The sequence below is a fragment of the Amblyomma americanum genome, chromosome 7 (assembly GCF_052857255.1).
Source record: "Amblyomma americanum isolate KBUSLIRL-KWMA chromosome 7, ASM5285725v1, whole genome shotgun sequence".
In the NCBI taxonomy this organism is placed as follows: Eukaryota; Metazoa; Arthropoda; class Arachnida; order Ixodida; family Ixodidae; genus Amblyomma; species Amblyomma americanum.
In genome coordinates, this window is record NC_135503.1 from 20,056,370 (window position 1) to 20,070,995 (window position 14,626).

Here is a 14,626-nt window from a genome sequence, read left to right on the forward strand (position 1 = left end):
TACCGCAGCCACAGTGCTACCTTGTTTGTGTGCGCATTCAACGTTGTTATCGTTGCACGAAACTACATCTCCCGAAGAATGTAAGAATGTGCGCTGGCTGTTTGTGAAACTAAAACCGAGTTCGTCATGAGTGACTTCGAATCAATACATCGCCTGGAAGGCATTGAAGAGGAAGTGGGAGGTCTGATAAAAAAGAAGTCCGTTCATGAATTCAAGGCACCTGTCCAGAGAAAGTCTGTGCTTGGTCTCGACGTTCTTGCCGCCGCCAAGAGGAAGCAAAGAAGCGAACAAGAGGACAGTAAGAAACCTCGCAAGGAAGGAGATCGCAATGATGAGTTGGACCGCGAAAGTTCTGAGTCAACACACGCCAGACAGTATCGGAAACCACGCATAGAGACTCCGACACATACCGGTGGTGTGGATGCCAAGTACGCCGAGCGTGTTCGCGATCACCGGGAGCACCGTAGTCGTGGCGTTTACGCTTCCTCGAAGGACGCTAGAAAGCCACCTCAGTCACCATCTTCTCGTGACCGTGATCGGGACCGTGATCGACGTGACGACAGGTACGTCTCTGGCCGCCCATCGTCGCACCGTTCTCGGAGAGACTGGAGCGAAACGCCGTCGCGATTCAAGGACCCACCTACACCTAATATTCGACCAAAGGACACTCCGTCACGTTCAAACTGGGAAGAAGACGAGGAGACGCCGTCTCGGCGCTCATCCTGGGACGTGCCTACGCCGTCGCCGCGTGACAGTTCCGACAGGCGAGGCACGGACCGACGCAGCCGCCGTCCGACAGACACGCCGCGTGTCACACCGGCGCACAAGTACAATTCTTGGGCTGCCGACAGACGTAAGACATACGCCACCCCGGGTAGCAAACACTCCAAGGACGAGAAGATTCCGTGGGGGGAAGATAACGACCAGAAGATAGACTGGGAGGTGGAGCAACAGAGGCTGGACCGTGAATGGTATAGCCTGGATGAAGGCTATGACGAAGCACACAACCCATTCGCAAGCATACCAGAAGAGTACACCAAGAAGAAGGAAGCAGCGCTGGAGCAGAAGAAAATCAAGAAAGTGTCAGCTCAGCAAAGGCAGATCAACAAGGATAATGAGAAATGGGAGACTAATCGAATGCTGACTAGTGGTGTCGTGCTGAAGGTTGATGTAGATGAGGACTTTGATGAGAATAACGAGGCAAGGGTCCACGTCCTTGTTCACAACATTGTGCCCCCATTTCTAGATGGCCGCATCGTGTTCACCAAGCAGCCTGAACCGGTGCTTCCTGTGAAGGACCCAACGTCCGACATGGCCATTGTCTCTCGGAAGGGCAGTGCCGTTGTCCGCTTCTACAGGGAGCAGAAGGAGCGCAGGAAAGCTCAGAAGAAGGAGTGGGAGCTAGCAGGCACAAAACTGGGCAATATTCTTGGAGTGAAGCAGAAAGAGGATGAGCGTGACGATAATGACGATGCTGATTACAAAACTGAGCAGCGCTTTGCCGATCACATCAGGGATGCTGACAGCCAAGGAACTAGTGAATTTTCTAGGAAAAAGACACTAATGCAGCAGAGGCAGTACCTTCCAGTGTTTGCAGCACGGCAGGAGCTTTTACGTATCATCAGGGAGAACAGCATTGTCATCATTGTTGGTGAGACAGGCTCTGGAAAAACTACGCAACTGACCCAGTACCTGCATGAAGATGGCTACACAAAGTATGGCATGATTGGCTGCACACAGCCTCGAAGAGTGGCAGCAATGTCAGTGGCAAAGCGTGTGTCAGATGAGATGGGCTGCAAACTGGGGGAAGAAGTTGGTTATGCTATCCGGTTTGAAGACTGCACATGTGAGAAAACATTAATTAAATACATGACTGATGGTATACTTTTGAGAGAGTCCTTGAGGGAGCCTGACCTGGACCAGTACAGTGCTGTGATTATGGATGAAGCCCACGAGAGGTCTCTTAGCACTGAGGTGCTGTTTGGTCTGCTTCGCGAAGTAGTGGCACGAAGACAAGACTTGAAACTGATTGTCACCTCTGCAACCATGGATGCCACAAAGTTTGCTTCATTTTTTGGAAGCGTCCCTGTGTTTACCATTCCTGGCAGGACATTTCCTGTCGAGCTGTTCTTCAGCAAGAACCCTGTTGAAGACTATGTGGATGCTGCCGTCAAGCAAACTCTCCAGATTCATTTACAGCCAAACATCGGAGATATTCTGGTTTTCATGCCTGGTCAAGAAGACATTGAAGTGACTTGTGAGCTCATCGCTGAAAGACTGGGTGAAATCGACAATGCACCTGCATTGGCCATTTTGCCCATTTACTCCCAGTTGCCTAGTGACCTTCAGGCTAAGATTTTTCAGAAAGCTCCTGATGGAGTGCGGAAGTGCGTCGTGGCTACTAACATTGCGGAGACTTCTCTTACTGTTGATGGAATCAGCTTTGTTGTTGACAGTGGCTATTGCAAACTAAAGGTGTACAACCCTCGCATTGGTATGGATGCACTTCAGATATATCCGGTCAGCCAAGCAAATGCAAACCAAAGGTCCGGACGAGCTGGCAGAACAGGGCCTGGAACTTGTTTCAGGCTGTACACAGATCACCAGTACAAAAATGAGCTGCTTAAAACCACTGTACCGGAGATTCAGAGGACGAATCTCGCTAATGTTGTCCTTCTGCTCAAGTCTCTAGGTGTCCAGGACTTGCTCCAGTTCCATTTCATGGACCCTCCGCCTCAAGACAACATATTAAACTCTATGTACCAGCTTTGGATTCTTGGCGCTTTGGACAACGTGGGAACTTTGACCCCGCTAGGACGGCACATGGTTGAATTTCCCCTTGACCCTCCCCTGTCTAAAATGGTGATTGTATCCTGTGATATGGGCTGCAGCGACGAGATCCTCACCATTGTTTCCATGCTGTCCGTGCCCAGCATCTTCTACCGGCCCAAGGGCCGGGAAGAAGACAGTGATGCTGCGCGAGAGAAGTTCCAGGTGCCGGAGAGTGACCACTTGACCTACCTTAATGTGTTCCTCCAGTGGAAAATCAACCACTACTCTTCAGCTTGGTGCAATGAGCACTTCATCCACATCAAGTCGATGCGCAAAGTGCGCGAAGTGCGGCAGCAACTCAAAGATATCATGGCTCAGCAGAAGATGAAGCTTGTCTCGTGCGGCACTGAATGGGATGTCATCCGCAAGTGCATCTGCTCCGCTTTTTTCCTGCAGGCAGCACGACTGAAAGGAATTGGAGAGTACATAAATTGCCGCACAGGGATGCCGTGCCACCTCCACCCCACTAGTGCTCTCTTTGGCATGGGCTACACACCAGACTATGTTGTCTACCACGAGCTTATCATGACCACAAAGGAGTACATGCAGTGTGTCACTGCAGTGGATGGTCACTGGCTGGCTGAGCTGGGCCCCATGTTTTACAGCGTCCGCGAGTCTGGCAGGTCTCGGCACAGAGTGCAGAGAGACCACCAGTCTCAGATGGAACAGGAGATGGCCTTGGCCGAACAGCAGCTTAGGCGCAGGAAGGATGAACACGAGGAGAAACAAGCGGCAGCCTCTATGCGAGTGGCACGCATTGTCACGCCCGGCTACCAGCCAGAGGGTGCCCCAGCCACACCTAGACGGACACCTGCCAGGTTTGGACTTTGAGTTGCCTGCTCATCACAGATGCGTCACTAAGATTTTTGTTGTCGTGGTGCGGTTGTGGGCATATATTAAGCTGTGTCCAACATTGATGCAACCATGGAGCATCATTCATTGTCTGCAGAACTTACTTGGCCCATTTGCAGAGCTCCCAAGTGATAAGCATGGCGTTTGATGAGCATAGGATTTGACGAGTGGCTAATCAGCAATTCATATTAATCTTTGGTGTTTAGCCCACAGTGAACCTGTGCCATAATAGTGTGGTTTGCTTTGTAATGTTGTCATTGTAAATGTAATCAAAGAGAGGTTAGCCCACCAGCTTTTGTTAACATGCCATATTTGTGTATAATATTGAATGTGAATTTTTGTCTGTATATATTTCCTGATGGGGAAACCACCTACTGACTACTTTGTCCTCAAGCAAATAAGGTGTAGCATGAGGCTCATGCTGCAAAGCATGAAATAAAAGCAAGAAGTTGGTTTTAAATACATGTGCATTTATTGTAATCTTTATTAATAGCTTTGCTACAACATAATACCACACCACAGAGCTGCACATATTGTTTCTTTGCTGGCCTGTTTGCATATGTCACACAAAATTGTAAATGAATTGGAAGCTATGTGCATCTAATGTTTACCCTCAGTCTAAGAACAGGTCAGTAACACTGCATCAATGAGGAAGTTTGACAGGTTTAAGCAAAGTCACGCAAAGCCAAGAATTCAACTCTCACAGTGTACAGTGATAACTTGTTTACAATTGGACTAAATGTGCTGTGCCACAAAGCTAAGCATATTTACAGAGATTCAAGTGCCTAATTATTTTTGATCCCATCATCACACTCATACACAAGCATTCGCTGTTGTGTCATCGAATCACTCTAATATGGAATGCGACCTTTGCGCACCTGTGCAATGACATCACATGGTTCATACTCATATGCTCGTAATACTCCCATGTGAGGAACTGTCACCTTTCTCGCACTTTACACCTCTGCAGAGTCAAAACGTGCACACGTAATGATCACATGGAATGCAGCCCACTCGTCAAGGCTGTTCAGATATGCCTGCAAACAAAGAGAAGTGTGTGCATTCCAACCCCATTGCGAAGGCACAACACACATGGGTTTTTGTCCTGCTATCACAAATAGAGCTGGCACATATGAAAATAACGCGAGTCTCCTTGTTTTCTCTGTGTGGAGGTTACATTAAAATTACAAGCAGTACTCAGCCACATAGCATCTTTGTTTTCTCAACTTGCAAAACTGCTGAAAAAACAACAGCAAGCATGGATGCGTGAATAATATATCTTTGGTGCTACGAAACAGTCATGCCAGCAAACAGTTTGAGAGAACAACAGGCACTTTAGTAAGTACGGCAGAAGCTTTTTTTTTATTTCTTCTTTCAATAATGACTACACAGTTAAGTCATCACGATCGCGTCAGCCGCGCGTGGTACATTGTTTGAAAAAGTGGCAGCACTTGAAAACACCATGGATACACACAACAGAGCATAGCATGACTGACAACACACTTAACCGCATTTAAAAAAGAAAACATGATATATTTCTGCCCACCTGTACAAAACAGTGCGTGTAACATGATGACCCCACAAACACCGCTGCCCTGGTCGCTTTGCAGTCGCATTTACAATACCGCAGCTCCTAATCCTTGGCTTTGCTTCTGCAAATGTACATCTCTGCCTTTTTGCCTTCATGAGACTAGATATTACGGGGCACTTGGACACACACACACACACACACGCAGTCTTCAGAAATAGGACCGAGTATACTAAAAATACGCTGGAATGTTTCTGCCTTGCATTTGTACACCGATTACATGAATGGTGTGTGTTGGAATTAATGGTGTGCAAGAGCTGTTTGCGGCTGCCCTCTCTCCCCGAAGCTCCAGCGGTGTCTTGGCCTTTGTTGCTGTGGTCGTCGACTCGAAGCAGATGGCACGGCCGACGGAGGCCCCTTCACGACACCATCTCGCCTTTGGTCAGGTGGATGGTTTCAAAGTGGTGTCCCTCTCCACTCTGGAAATCAGTAGTTTTAGCATACACTGAGCACTGAAAAACGAACCATCAATGTTAAACATTGCATTGCATAAACATTTACACCTGACATGCTTGCTGTGGTGAGTGTGGTTTTATTTATACGAAAATATTTCTTGGAGGTCAACTGTAGCAGTATCCTGTGTAGATTAACCTGAACACTTTTTTTTATTGTTACACATTTCAAGTTCGTGTACATATATTTTTGTGAACAGTCAGGTTCCATATATGTGCCAGCACATGTAAACAGCACTACAGGAGCCTGTTGCTCTTGCCAAGCAGAAGCAGTCCTTAACTGCTGCTAGATTTGGTTTTAAAAAAAATGCAACAACCTCCATAAACTATGTACAGTGCATATGATTTGCGGACTTTCCCTGCATTATGTTCATCATTATCATCATAAGCCTAACTGCATCCACTACAGGAGAAAGGCCTCTCCCGTTTACCTCCAGTTAACCCTGTCCTGCATTCTTTTATTTTTCCTGATTTAGCATACAATGTTATCTAAAGTATTTCCACTTCTCCAATTTTCAAATAACTGTAGTTTCTAGAATATCAACACTAAACTTTACTTTTGTGGATACGGCACTTTGGAAATTTTTAAGAGCGAACAAGCACATATGCTGACACTTGGCTTATCATGTGTTTCGTGCAGCTGTACACTTTGTCTTTCAGATTGACTTGACTTTGCTCACTGACTCTCACACCTCAGCTTTGCAGTGGTTACAAAAAAAAAATGACTGGCCTAGAATTCCACGGTATATAAGTAAAAAAACAACGTAGCTTCAAGCAAAGCTTGAAAAAAAGCTAATAGGAAGCAGTTATACCTTGGTAATCTTTAAGCAGATCTAATATTAACGATAATATTGCTGAGGCCATAGACATGCAGTGAAGACAGCCTGCACAGCATCACCTTTTCTTGGTGCAAATAACCCACAGTGACATCTTACTACTGCAATTTCCACTGACCTATCCTCCCTGCTCCTCCTTAGCAATCTATGCACTTAATTAATGTCATGAACATGATGTTCAAAAGTAAACAAAAAAAGTCGACTACAATGAATGAAGGATCTGCTCTACAGCCCCAGGGAAGCGAAGTTTGACAGTAGCTGCCTAGTTTCAATATCAGCCCTTGTGCTTATGTGCAACAACACAGGTATAGAGTGAACAAAGGCATTCAAGCACTGTACTTTGAACCAAGTGGTCGCTGCCGTACGTCATTTTCTTCTCATCAGAGCACATCACTTGTACACAGGTGATGCGTGATTGGGTCCATATACCTGAGCAAAAGTTTTCAGGACATGGGAGCTCTGAAAAAGTTTTCCTGGGGGTGGAATATGCAGCCATAGTGGTGGTAATATGCTTAAGTGCATAGTGCACATGTTTTAAAATATGTGCCATAGGCAGCTAGAAAACAGCTTTTCCAGGGCTGCCATGTCCAGTAATATTTGTGGCTGGGTAAACATACTTTCTGGTGATTTAGGTGGTGGGGCCATCGCCGCCAGCCTGTCTCTATATATACCATATTAACAGGTATTTATAAGGATTTCCATTTTTTTCAAAACCCTCGCAGACTGTCGAGATAAGCAGGTGAGAAGTAAGTTTCACCCTCTCTCACTGTCATGCAATTCCACATGAACTGCGGCTGGTATCAGATTATCGAGGTCAGCTTTGCACTGTTTTTTGCACGCAATGATGCTAGGTGGTAGGCCAATGTCCCACTTAAATGCTATTGGCCAGAGCACAGATACTGGCCATTCGAAACCGCCATTACAATTAAATGATTCCAGACTGATTAGCCAACGGATGCCTTAGCCTCCACGATGGCTACTGTTGTTTTCAATGTTAGGTTCTGTTTTCAGTCATCACGAGAGGGGGGACCTTGCTTCTTAAAGTTACTGTAACCTCAGTTTCTGAAAATTTTTGTTCTTTCATGCAATAAAATATGTGGTAGTTCACAAATGCAGCGTGTTCCGCAATTAAACACGCACCGTAGAATGCTTCTCTCAGCTAAACTGGTGAATCGAATGAGCTCAAATTTTGCACAGAAATGGCATTTGATCGGCAGAATTGTTTACGCCACATTTGTTTAGGGTACTTGCCTGAATCAATCGAAAAAATACGGATACTCGCATCGTCTGTAGCAAAGACAAAACAAAACAAGCCGTTATCTCAGAGACTGCACCCGTAGTGCCATCTCATCTGTTGGCCATGGAGATTCGGCAAGGAGGTGGTAGGGGTTGTTTTGCAGGAGGTTTGAAGGCACTTTTTAACAAAAGACTTGAAATTTAGTGTAATTATGGTCAAACTAAATTTTTTCTTATCTTTGCAAAGCAGTTGAAAAAGCGTCTTCAAACCTCCCGCAGTACACCCTTCGCACTCTACTTCTTTACAGAATCTTCACGGCTGACAAATGAGATTGCACCACCAGTTCTATCGCTGAGATAACAGCTTTTCTTGATCGATTCAGATAAGTACCCTTAACAAATATAGCACAAAACAATTCTGCTGATCAAATGCCATTTTCGTGCTAAATTTGAGCAGAACAATTCGCCAGTTCAGCAGAGAGAAGCATTATATGGCGCACATTTAATTGTTGAACAGTCTGTGTATATGATTTTTTTTTAGTTCTAATTGATGAGCGCTTTTTGTGAACAAAAAAAATTGTTTCTTGCGCCCAAGTGACAAACTGACTTCGTATGTGAAGCACTGGATTCAAGCATCCGCGATGGGGTACCAGGAACAGAAAGCAGAAAATGGAGCCGCGGTACATTCGGGAAAATTGACTCAGTGGCCAAATTAGGAGCTTGCTATTTTGTTGCTGAAGTCGGGTCTTTGTTGACTAAGAATCAAAATATTTTTTAGATGGAACTGCGTTTTTTCTGTTTTCGGCCATATTTCTGCCCATGGCAATGCATTCCTAAAAACAAGGTTAGATTGTGAGTCAAACGGAACACGAGGCATGCTCGCATCCTGCAGTAGTGAGTTCGGCAGTTGTGTGTAAAAAACGACGATCCAGGGCAGCGAATTTCGAGCTACGTAGAAATGGGAGTAGAACCATCGAGAAAATTTATTTCGACCTCGAAGGCGCTGCACATAGTGCAGAACAGTTGCAAGCCTCACAGCACGAAATTAATGTACGCGAATTTGCAACCTGAACACAGCTGTAAACTGGCATTTATTTTTCGCATGACTAAGTGGGTCTCGTCTGCTGCGTTGACTCGAAACTAACTCGAGTGTAAAGACGGTACAGAGACCATGCACTAAGACAGAAAACCAAGACTGTGCTAGCCACCTGGTGTCATTGCTTATTACTTTTGTGCTTTGCGTCCTGGGTGCTTGACGCACCCGCTGCGACACTGGTGGTTTATGGTTCCCCTATACTCCGTTTCATACATCAAGTGCAGCGCTGTAAAAGCTAGCATTCATGTTTGCGCTGCCTGCATCCGCTACCAAAAAGTAGTGCACTTCTTGTTGTGAGCGAAACATAGTAAATGCTTTGCCTGCAGGCTTACTGCACGACACATTTGTCATGAGCTTGATTAAAAGCACTCTTACTGCTGGCAACACGCTGTCGCTTTCTCATGCCTTAGACCACTCGGCCACAGAACAACCGCGGAGTAACGTGCCTCCCTTTATTTTTCCATGCAGACTACTTGCGTACCTTTCACAGCGTTGCACCCGATCTTTGAAATGGAGCATAAATCCACGCTAATACGGTATGCGCAGGGAGCATATGCTATGATTGTGGTGGGAAACGCGAGAAAAGAACAAGAATGCCTGTCCTCCCGAACACCAAACTCACCTTACCGCTTCCGATGCGGACGGTGCGGAACTTCTGCAGCAGCCCCTTGGAGTTCTTGGCATCGTAGCCACCGTTCTCGAAGTGGTCCTCCTCGTCTTCCTCAATGGCGCAGCTCTCGGCAGCTGGCAGCTCGCCGTCCTTGCCCGAGCTAGACTGCACCAGCTTCATGTACTTGTACTCCAGCCTGCACAGCCGCACAAGCAGGTGGATAGCAACATAGCGAGTCATTCTCAGCACGTGTCGGTTCAAAGGGCAGTGCAGGACCGCACCGTATGGATCCTTAAAGGGACACTAAGGAAAAATTGAAGTAGGCCTGCATTGATATATAGGTAACTAGTTCTAATTGCAAGGACTGCTTTTATTGAGAGTGGAGCCATTAGCAGAATCACGAAAAGTGTTTTTAAATATCAATATGTAAATCCACTTCTCTTGGCAGCAAAAGCATCTTTGCCTGCCGGACAAACTGTCAACATAGCCACAAAGATCGAAACAATTGATTTTCACTGAGACCAAAAATTGTATAGAGTTTATAGGGCTTAAGAAAGCTCAATAAAGCTCCCTTCAACCGCACCTGAAATGAGCACCGAAAAACAAAGCAAGAGATCGCGCTCATGGTGAGTGGGTAAAACCGGAAATTAATGTGCATAGCGCCTCAGTTTCGTGGTCAATGGCCGCCCGCCGCCTCGAGTTACTCACGCGGATGTTTTGCCACTGTGACGTCCTGTGCATGGTGCTGCATACACACAACAAAGTGGTGGGGGTTTACTATAGTTCAACCGAGTGCATGTGCGAAAGCAGGGGGCCCTTAAGCTCCTCATTTCAGCGTGCTAATGCCCATATATGCAGAATTGGCCATTCTGTACTTCACATTCATGAGATCACGGCGAGTCCTCATACCACTGGCACTGCACGGGCGGGTGGCTGTTTCTATCACAGCCACTGGTAGGGATTGTGCGACCCATGTTGCAACCTCTCACGACTAATTATTAATTTAACTTCTACCTGCCACGGTGGTCAGTTCGGTCACAATCCGGTGGGCAGGTTGTAATGATGCCACAAGGTCACAAGGCGAGAAGCACAAGATAAGACAAGATTCTTGCTTGGGGTTGGTACGTCTGGAATAGTGCTTTTGCACCAAAAATATGTATGGATGAAGACTGCACGCGTCGCGATAACAGTTGAGCAGAGGAAGCGTGTTTGCGGAATCTACTGGCCAGAAGCAGACATACCCGCACGAGCTTGCCAAAGTACGGAGATAGAGCTTCACGTCTGCCGCCGTCAAGCACATTAGTAGCGCATGCGCTTCAATATTTTTTTTTCAGTGGCTCTAGCAAATAGCATCCATGGAGTCTTGCAGTTATCTGGTCGCGCTCTCGCCAGAGAGAATTAAGGTTCTACTTTATCGTTATGCTATTCCGTCTTTACATTTCTAGTCTGCTGCCTGCAAAAGTATCTCGCAGATTTGTTTGATGTGCAGCATGAACGAGCAATGCTTGGCAGCCCAATCATCGATCAAAATAGTTTTCTCATTAACAGTCAAGCATTTTCAAAAAGAACGCGCACATTGACCAAATCTAAGCTGGTCCAAAGTGTGCGGCATGCAGCTACTTATCGTGGCAAGACCTTCGCAGCAGTCGCATTTTTTAGCGCGAAAGCGCCATTTCACTAGCAAAGCTGGAAAACCCGATGTATCTGGGAAGCTTCAACCTTTGGCGCGGCGGAGGCCTTGCACAGCTGCTCCATCAATGCGCGAAACTGCCCCCCCCCCCCCCCCCCCCCCGCCGCGCTGATAGCGCGACTGCGCCGCGGCTGACGTAACGTGACTACGATAGGGGTGGGGAGAGTGGGGGAGGCTCGCGCTGTCGCAGATAGACCGCCGCGGAGCTGCCTCTTCCCGCATACTCCCTCTCTCTATCTGTCCGCCTCGGTTGCGCCAGAAAACGGACTCTCCGCTAATCGCACACCCCGCCGCGGTGGCTCAGTGGTTAGGGCGCTCGACTACTGATCCGGTGTTCCCGGGTTCGAACCCGACCGCGGCGGCTGCGTTTTTATGGAGGAGAAACGCTAAGGCGCCCGTGTACTGTGCGATGTCAGTGCACGTTAAAGATCCCCAGGTGGTCGAAATTATTCCGGAGCCCTCCACTACGGCACCTATTTCTCTCTTTCTTCTTTCACTCCCTCCTTTATCCCTTCCCTTACGGCGCGGTTCAGGTGTCCAACGTTATGAGACAGATACTGCGCCATTTCCTTTCCCCAAAAACCAATTATATTATATATAATCGCACAGCACACGGGCGCCTTAGCGTTTTTCCTCCATAAAAACGCAGCCGCCGCGGTCGAGTTCCCGGGTTCGAACCCGACCGCGGCGGCTGCGTTTTTATGGAGAAAAAACGCTAAGGCGCCCGTGTGCTGTGCGATGTCAGTGCACGATGTCAGTGCACGTTAAAGATCCCCAGGTGGTCGAAATTATCCCGGAGCCCTCCACTACGGCACCTAATTCTTCCTTTCTTCTTTCACTCCCTCTCTTATCCCTCCCATTACAGCGCGGTTCAGGTGTCCAACGATATATGAGACAGATACTGCGGCATTTCCTTTCCACAAAAAACCAGTTATTATTATTATTATTATTATTAATATTATTATTATTATTATGCGTCGCCGGCGCGCTCCGCCGTCCCCGCTCCCGACGCGCCAGAACTGTCGGCGCTGGAATCACGCCTCGTGACAAACCAGCTCTTCAGGCGCCACGTGCACACGAGACGCAGATTTAGCAAGTAAAAGAAAAACAAAGAAACGGAGAAGATACGCGAGGGAAAGGATGGTGTTCGTAAACATTGCGGCAACGTGATGTGAAACGTGCGTGAACAAAGTTTGACCGACCATTTGCTTCGTAGCATTGCGTAAATAAGGTAACTACGCTTAATTAGTGTAAAACACAGCTTGTCAAGTGCTTTCGCACGTCCAACTCGGTTTAACTACGTTAAAATCCTACCATTTTTTCTTTCACCACGTTATCTAGCTCTTCGAGCCGGCACCGTGTTTGCTGGGCTGCGGTGAAGAACGTCGTGTTGAGGGGCGCATCTAGTATACCTTCTGTTCTTCTTCCAGAAGTAGACGAGCAGCCCGAAGAGAAGCACGCCCAGGCCGACGCCGATGGCGATGATGATCTGCAGCTGGCGAGGGATCACCGAGCAGGGCTGCGTACGGGTCATCGTGTCCGCGGCGCTTCCCCGAGGAATGCACCCTTGGGGCGAGATGTAGTGGAGCTTCTGAACGCCGCCCACGCACTCGCCTTTCACCACCTGGAAGTGGGGAGGAGAGAAATCCGCGGTCTTTACGGTTGCGATGCAAAAAACGATCTACGTGAGACGGACACCTTGCAGTGCCCTAGCTGGCAGGGCAGGTGTACTGTATGTGCCTGTATGCATTTCTAACCGCATATCACTGTCCATTTATTGCTATTGCCTTTTTACGGATGCGATTATTCGATGAAATTTCAATGTATCAGTCCATTGATTTCATTGAATCAGCTGATTCAATTAGCCATGCGGATTTTTTTTATTGCGGCAGTGTGCCTGCTGGCATGAAGTATTATTTACAGATATAGTTACACACTGGACTTTCGAAGGAAGTCCAGTAACGTCTGGTGGCGCGGTCCAAAAATCCATTCTTCTACATCCGGTGGACGGCCTGGAGCAATACCACCTAGAGTTATCTAGGTGGTATTGCCTGGAGCCGGTCCGCACCGGAGCAGGCGTTTCTGCCGGAGGGCACGCAAAGAGGGGCAGGTCCGAAACAAGTGTTTAGTGTCCGCCTCGCAGGCAGGAATTCATGATGCACACTGCTGCGCTGCTGTTTAGAACAGAACACTAGAGTGCTTCATCTCAATTTGGCCCGACAAAGCAACGGTTAGCGTTTACTCGTGGGGAAATTTTAAAACGAGTTATTTTCGCGCGTAGAAAAGGTCACGGAGTCTCGAGGTTGAACTAGGCTATACCTGGTAGTCGTCCTGCTTGCAGATGCGGCAAGCGAGTGCTGTCCTCCAGAGGAAGTGAAAAGAGCAGCCGTCACAGGTGCCGTCGGGACACGAGGTGGGCAACGCCACACTGCCGTTGGCGCCCGCGTTCTTGTCGCAGCGCATCGTGATGGTGGTGGCGCGGCCCTTCAGGCACGCCTGCGTTGGCCTGCGCATTTTGCAACATGCCTTTTGAATGTTGTGGAAGAACGCATGCGGGGGGACCCACGCACGCGGTCGTGCAAATTCCCTACTTCCTACATTCCCTACATTCTCTGTTCCCTTTTCACCCTCATCCTCACGACGAGATGGTTAACGTGTCTTCTACCTTGATATCAGCGCACGTTAAAAAACCCGAAGTGGTCTAATTAATCCGGAGTCCTACGCATACGGAGACCCTTATAGCCCATCACGCTAAACAATTTCGCCCCCATAAGGGTGCAAATCAGCTTGTCGCCAGACGAACACCCATTATCACCTAGTGGGTGCTGTGAAAGGGTGTAGAGATCAGCGCCCATCAGGAAGGGTGCACTGCATGAAAGTTTAGAGGGTGCGCTTCAATCCAAGGCTTTTGCTTCATGAATAGCACCCTTTGAACATACATTCGTAGTGGTGTTATGGAAAAATAGTACCCTTTAATAGGGGTGCAACCATTACGCCCTCTAAAGTGTCATGAAGTGCACCCTTCCATAAGAGTGCTGATTTCTGCACCCTTTTTTAGCAACTAATAGGCGGCAATGAATAGTCATCTGGCGACATGCTGATTTGCACCCTTATGGGTGCGAAATTGTTTAGTGTGCTATAGTTCGCACGTTGCTCAAGGACGTTAGTTACATATTAGATTAAGAACCGTGTCTTCTTCTTCCAAGTGTGTTTTAAATGCCGAAGCAATCCTTGCGATACCTCCCTGCGTTTTCCTGGAATGTTTTCACTGAGTTTCTGCCGCAAACCGCGTGACAGCGTCTGACTTCGCGTTTTCGTTGTTCGCAGCGCGCTGAGTTAGCTCTTGTCGGAAACGCCCATTTGCTGCAACGTCGTTCTTAACAAAAATCATGGAAGTATTGTATTGCAGTTGCATACTAAATAAGCGTTTTCGC

At 47.6% G+C, this 14,626-nt stretch overlaps 2 protein-coding genes across 4 annotated transcripts in view; one reads left to right on the plus strand and one right to left on the minus strand.

The window, feature by feature from the left end:
• Positions 1–10: 10 nt before the first annotated feature.
• On the plus strand, positions 11–4,148 carry Prp16 (ATP-dependent RNA helicase l(1)G0007). Its single transcript, XM_077631404.1, has one exon. The coding sequence runs from the start codon at positions 127–129 to the stop codon at positions 3,661–3,663; it is 3,537 nt and encodes a 1,178-aa protein (XP_077487530.1). The 5' UTR covers positions 11–126; the 3' UTR covers positions 3,664–4,148.
• Positions 4,134–14,626, minus strand: part of LOC144098621 (endosome/lysosome-associated apoptosis and autophagy regulator family member 2-like) — a 62,993-nt gene continuing 52,500 nt past the window's right edge. The window contains exons 16-19 of one of the 3 annotated variants that reach the window (XR_013307211.1): positions 13,244–13,698; positions 12,605–13,204; positions 9,515–9,698; positions 4,134–5,691 (exon numbers count right to left, since the gene is read on the minus strand). Coding sequence is in view for 2 of the 3 variants with exons in the window: in XM_077631405.1 (XP_077487531.1) it covers positions 5,632–5,691; positions 9,515–9,698; positions 12,605–12,816; positions 13,512–13,698 (643 nt within the window). In the remaining variant the exon portion in view is untranslated. The remainder of the gene's footprint in view (positions 5,692–9,514; positions 9,699–12,604; positions 13,205–13,243; positions 13,699–14,626) is intronic. The other 2 variants (XM_077631406.1, XM_077631405.1) reach the window with 2 other exon arrangements.

Bases quoted from the DNA above. Each gene is read 5' to 3' on its own strand.
- Prp16 (XM_077631404.1), top strand. From the start codon at position 127: ATGAGTGACTTCGAATCAATACATCGCCTGGAAGGCATTGAAGAGGAA.